At 53.2% G+C, this 3,117-nt stretch overlaps 1 protein-coding gene across 1 annotated transcript; it reads left to right on the forward strand.

Moving 5' to 3' along the window:
• The first annotated feature begins 358 nt into the window (after positions 1-358).
• LOC109750535 (9-beta-pimara-7,15-diene oxidase-like) lies at positions 359-2,709 on the forward strand. Its single transcript, XM_020309494.4, has 2 exons — positions 359-1,783; positions 1,933-2,709. The coding sequence occupies exons 1-2, from the start codon at positions 851-853 to the stop codon at positions 2,557-2,559; spliced, it is 1,560 nt and encodes a 519-aa protein (XP_020165083.3). The 5' UTR covers positions 359-850; the 3' UTR covers positions 2,560-2,709.
• Positions 2,710-3,117: the final 408 nt, after the last annotated feature.

Genomic DNA, 3,117 nt, shown 5'->3' on the forward strand with positions numbered 1-3,117 from the left:
GCGGCGGCGAAAGAATTCGACTGGGCAACCGATGATGACGTCGCCAACTCAGCGGCAGCTGCGCCTGAGCAGATGAATTTGACTGGGGTACTGATGACGAGCTCGCCAACCCCACAGCGGTCGTGGGCCGACAACAAGACGACGAAGACGGGGCGTCCACGACCACCACAGACAGCAAGAAAAAGTAGACCATGGGAGGCCACCACCGCTTGGTCCCAGGAAGGCCAGCGCACAGCCTCACCGGGTTACACAGCCGGTGACTTGCCCGGTAGGGGGGGGGGGGGGGGGGGGTTGTAGGACACGGTGGTCGTCTTGCCCTGCCCAAAAGCCAACCCTGGTATGTACTTCGCATCGGCGGAGGGAGGCTACTCTTCCCTCCCGTTGATGCATATCCCTCCGGGGCTCATGGCAGTCCGATGAGCGGGTTATCGGACGTGGAGAAGACATGTCGTGGGAATGGAGATCTGTCGCGGCCGGCACTAGTCTAATGTTAGCCTAGTCCGGTATAGTTTAGTTAAAATATGACCAAAATGTAAATGTTTTTGTCCGATTTATATGAAAATCATCTGGTTTATATCTAATTCTTTTGGTTTGCTCAAATCCAGTTTAAAATGTATGTGACTAGGATTAGATGGCCAGCTTCTGTTTTCGTGTCCATTGATTGGTTTCCCCCGTCCGCAAAAGATGCGGTGTCCGGTTTGGAAGTCACCGTTGAGACACCCTATCCTGATGTACGTACGCGGGATATATATGGAGTGCGTGTGTGTTCAACTGTTCATCACATTCCCAGTTCCTACCACTCTGCCTCCTCGCATCTCAAGCGACCATTCTTGCTTGCTGTTCATCGCTCATGGAGCTAAGCGCAGGAGCCACTCTCCTTTTCCTCTCTCTCATCTCGCTGATGATGCTCGTGTCCTTGCTTAGCCGCCGCAAATCAACACCAAGTTCTAATAAGATGAGGCGTCCTCCTGGTCCACGGCGTCTCCCCCTCATCGGAAGCCTCCACCACCTCGTCACGTCGATGCCGCCGCAGGTCGTTCTCCGGGATCTGGCCAAGAAGCACGGCCCGGTGATGTACCTGCGGCTGGGCCAGGTCGACACCGTCGTGATCTCCTCACCGGCGGCGGCGCAGGAGGTGCTCCGGGACAAGAACCTCACCTTCGCGTCGCGGCCGAGCCTTTTGGCCACGGAGATCATCTGCTACGGAAACACTGACGTCGCCTTCGCGCCATACGGCGTGTACTGGAGGACGCTGCGCAAGCTCTGCGTAGTCCAGCTCCTCAGCGCGCGAAAGGTGAGGCAGTTCTCGCCCATAAGGGATAGTGAGACCCTGTCCCTTGTCAGCAACATCCGTCTCGCCAGCAGAGACAACGAGACGGTCAATCTCGGCAAGCTGCTCATGAAGTGCTCCAACACCATCACCGCAAGGGCGACATTCGGTGACGCGTGCGACCCCGAGCTCCAAGAGCGGTTCTTGTCTGCGATCCAGGTGGCGCTCGACGCCAGCGGGGGGTTCTGCATCGGGGACCTCTTCCCGTCCCTGCGGTTCGTCGACGTCGTCACCGGGCTGAAAGGCCGGCTCTGGCGGGCGCGTGGGCAGCTCGACGCCGTCTTTGACACGATCATCGCTGGTTGCGAGGCACGGCGAGAGGAGAAGAAGAAGACCACGAGGACGACAGCAACGACGGGAGATGATGACCTTCTGAGTGTCATGCTTAGGATCAAGGAGGAGGGGGAGCTTGACTTCCCCATCGGCACTACAAACGTCAAGGCAATCATAGTGGTAAGTGCTGAAAGGCTGGCTCTCTGAATTGTTTTGAAATGGTTAGAACTTAGAACTAGCGTTAAGAAATGACCGTGTGCAAGGCATGAAAGGATAACCTTTTTCATTATATTGTTTTAGTCGGATTAATTCCTGTCGTTTTCGAATAGGATTTGTTCACGGCAGGGACTGAGACGACATCGTCGACAGTTGAGTGGATCATGTCGGAGCTCATGAGGAACCCAGAGGTGATGGCCAAGGCACAAGCGGAGGTGCGACGAACATTGGACCACAAGAGTCCAGAAGACCATGAGGGCCAAATGGACAAGCTAAGCTACACAAAAATGGTGATCAAGGAGGGCATGAGGCTGCACCCAGTAGTGCCGCTCTTGCTCCCCCGTGTATGCCGGGAGACTTGCGATGTCGGTGGGCTTCAGGTTGCAGGGGGGTCAAGGGTCATGGTCAATGTGTGGGCGATAGCGAGGAGCCCTGAGTATTGGCATGACGCGGAGGAGTTTAGTCCAGAGAGGTTCAAGGACAGCGCCGTGGACTACAATGGCACGCAGTTTGAGTACTTGCCGCTGGGGAGTGGACGGAGAATGTGCCCCGGTGGTACATACGGGTTGTCCACATTGGAGCTCATGCTGGCAAGACTTCTGTACTACTTTGATTGGAGCCTCCCAGCCGGAATACGGCCAAATGAGCTTGACATGGACATGATCGTCGGTGGAACGATGAGAAGAAGGAACCAGCTGCACCTGGTTGCGACGCCGTATAATGTTCCTATGGAATTTTAATGCCGATTGATGTGTAACGATGTTTGTGACAATGTTTCCTTTTACCCGTGTGAGACCAAGGCTCCTACAAGGGACGCCGTATACTGTTCACCTGAAAAGTTGAGCCTGGTCGATTTGTAATATTGTTTGTGATGGTGGGTTGATTTTTGCAATCGTGCGCGGGTGGGATAATAATTACATCTTCTGTATCTTCCATTTGCAGCTCATATGCATCTTGATACGTCCACCTACAAAACTTGCCTTTGGCTTTGTCTCCCGAACTTTATATATGTATGATTTCTAAGTACAATTGTTGAACCTTGGACTTCGGTCCTAAGGAAAATTCGGGGCAAGTACCATAGGAAAAGGTTATCATGAAATACATCTTTTGGAATGTCAAGGGTGTTAGAGGGACATTTCAAGTTTTCAAACATGAAGTTTTGATGAAATTTAACCAAACCCTATATATATTACAAGCAAACTTGACTAAATTGTCTCCAGTACTATCTCCTCAGCGGCGGGTCGAATGCAGAGGCCACTCAAACATCCGTCGTCGATGTTGTCGTCATTGTTGCACCG

The sequence above is a fragment of the Aegilops tauschii genome, chromosome 7, assembly GCF_002575655.3.
Source record: "Aegilops tauschii subsp. strangulata cultivar AL8/78 chromosome 7, Aet v6.0, whole genome shotgun sequence".
Classification (NCBI taxonomy): domain Eukaryota; kingdom Viridiplantae; phylum Streptophyta; class Magnoliopsida; order Poales; family Poaceae; genus Aegilops; species Aegilops tauschii.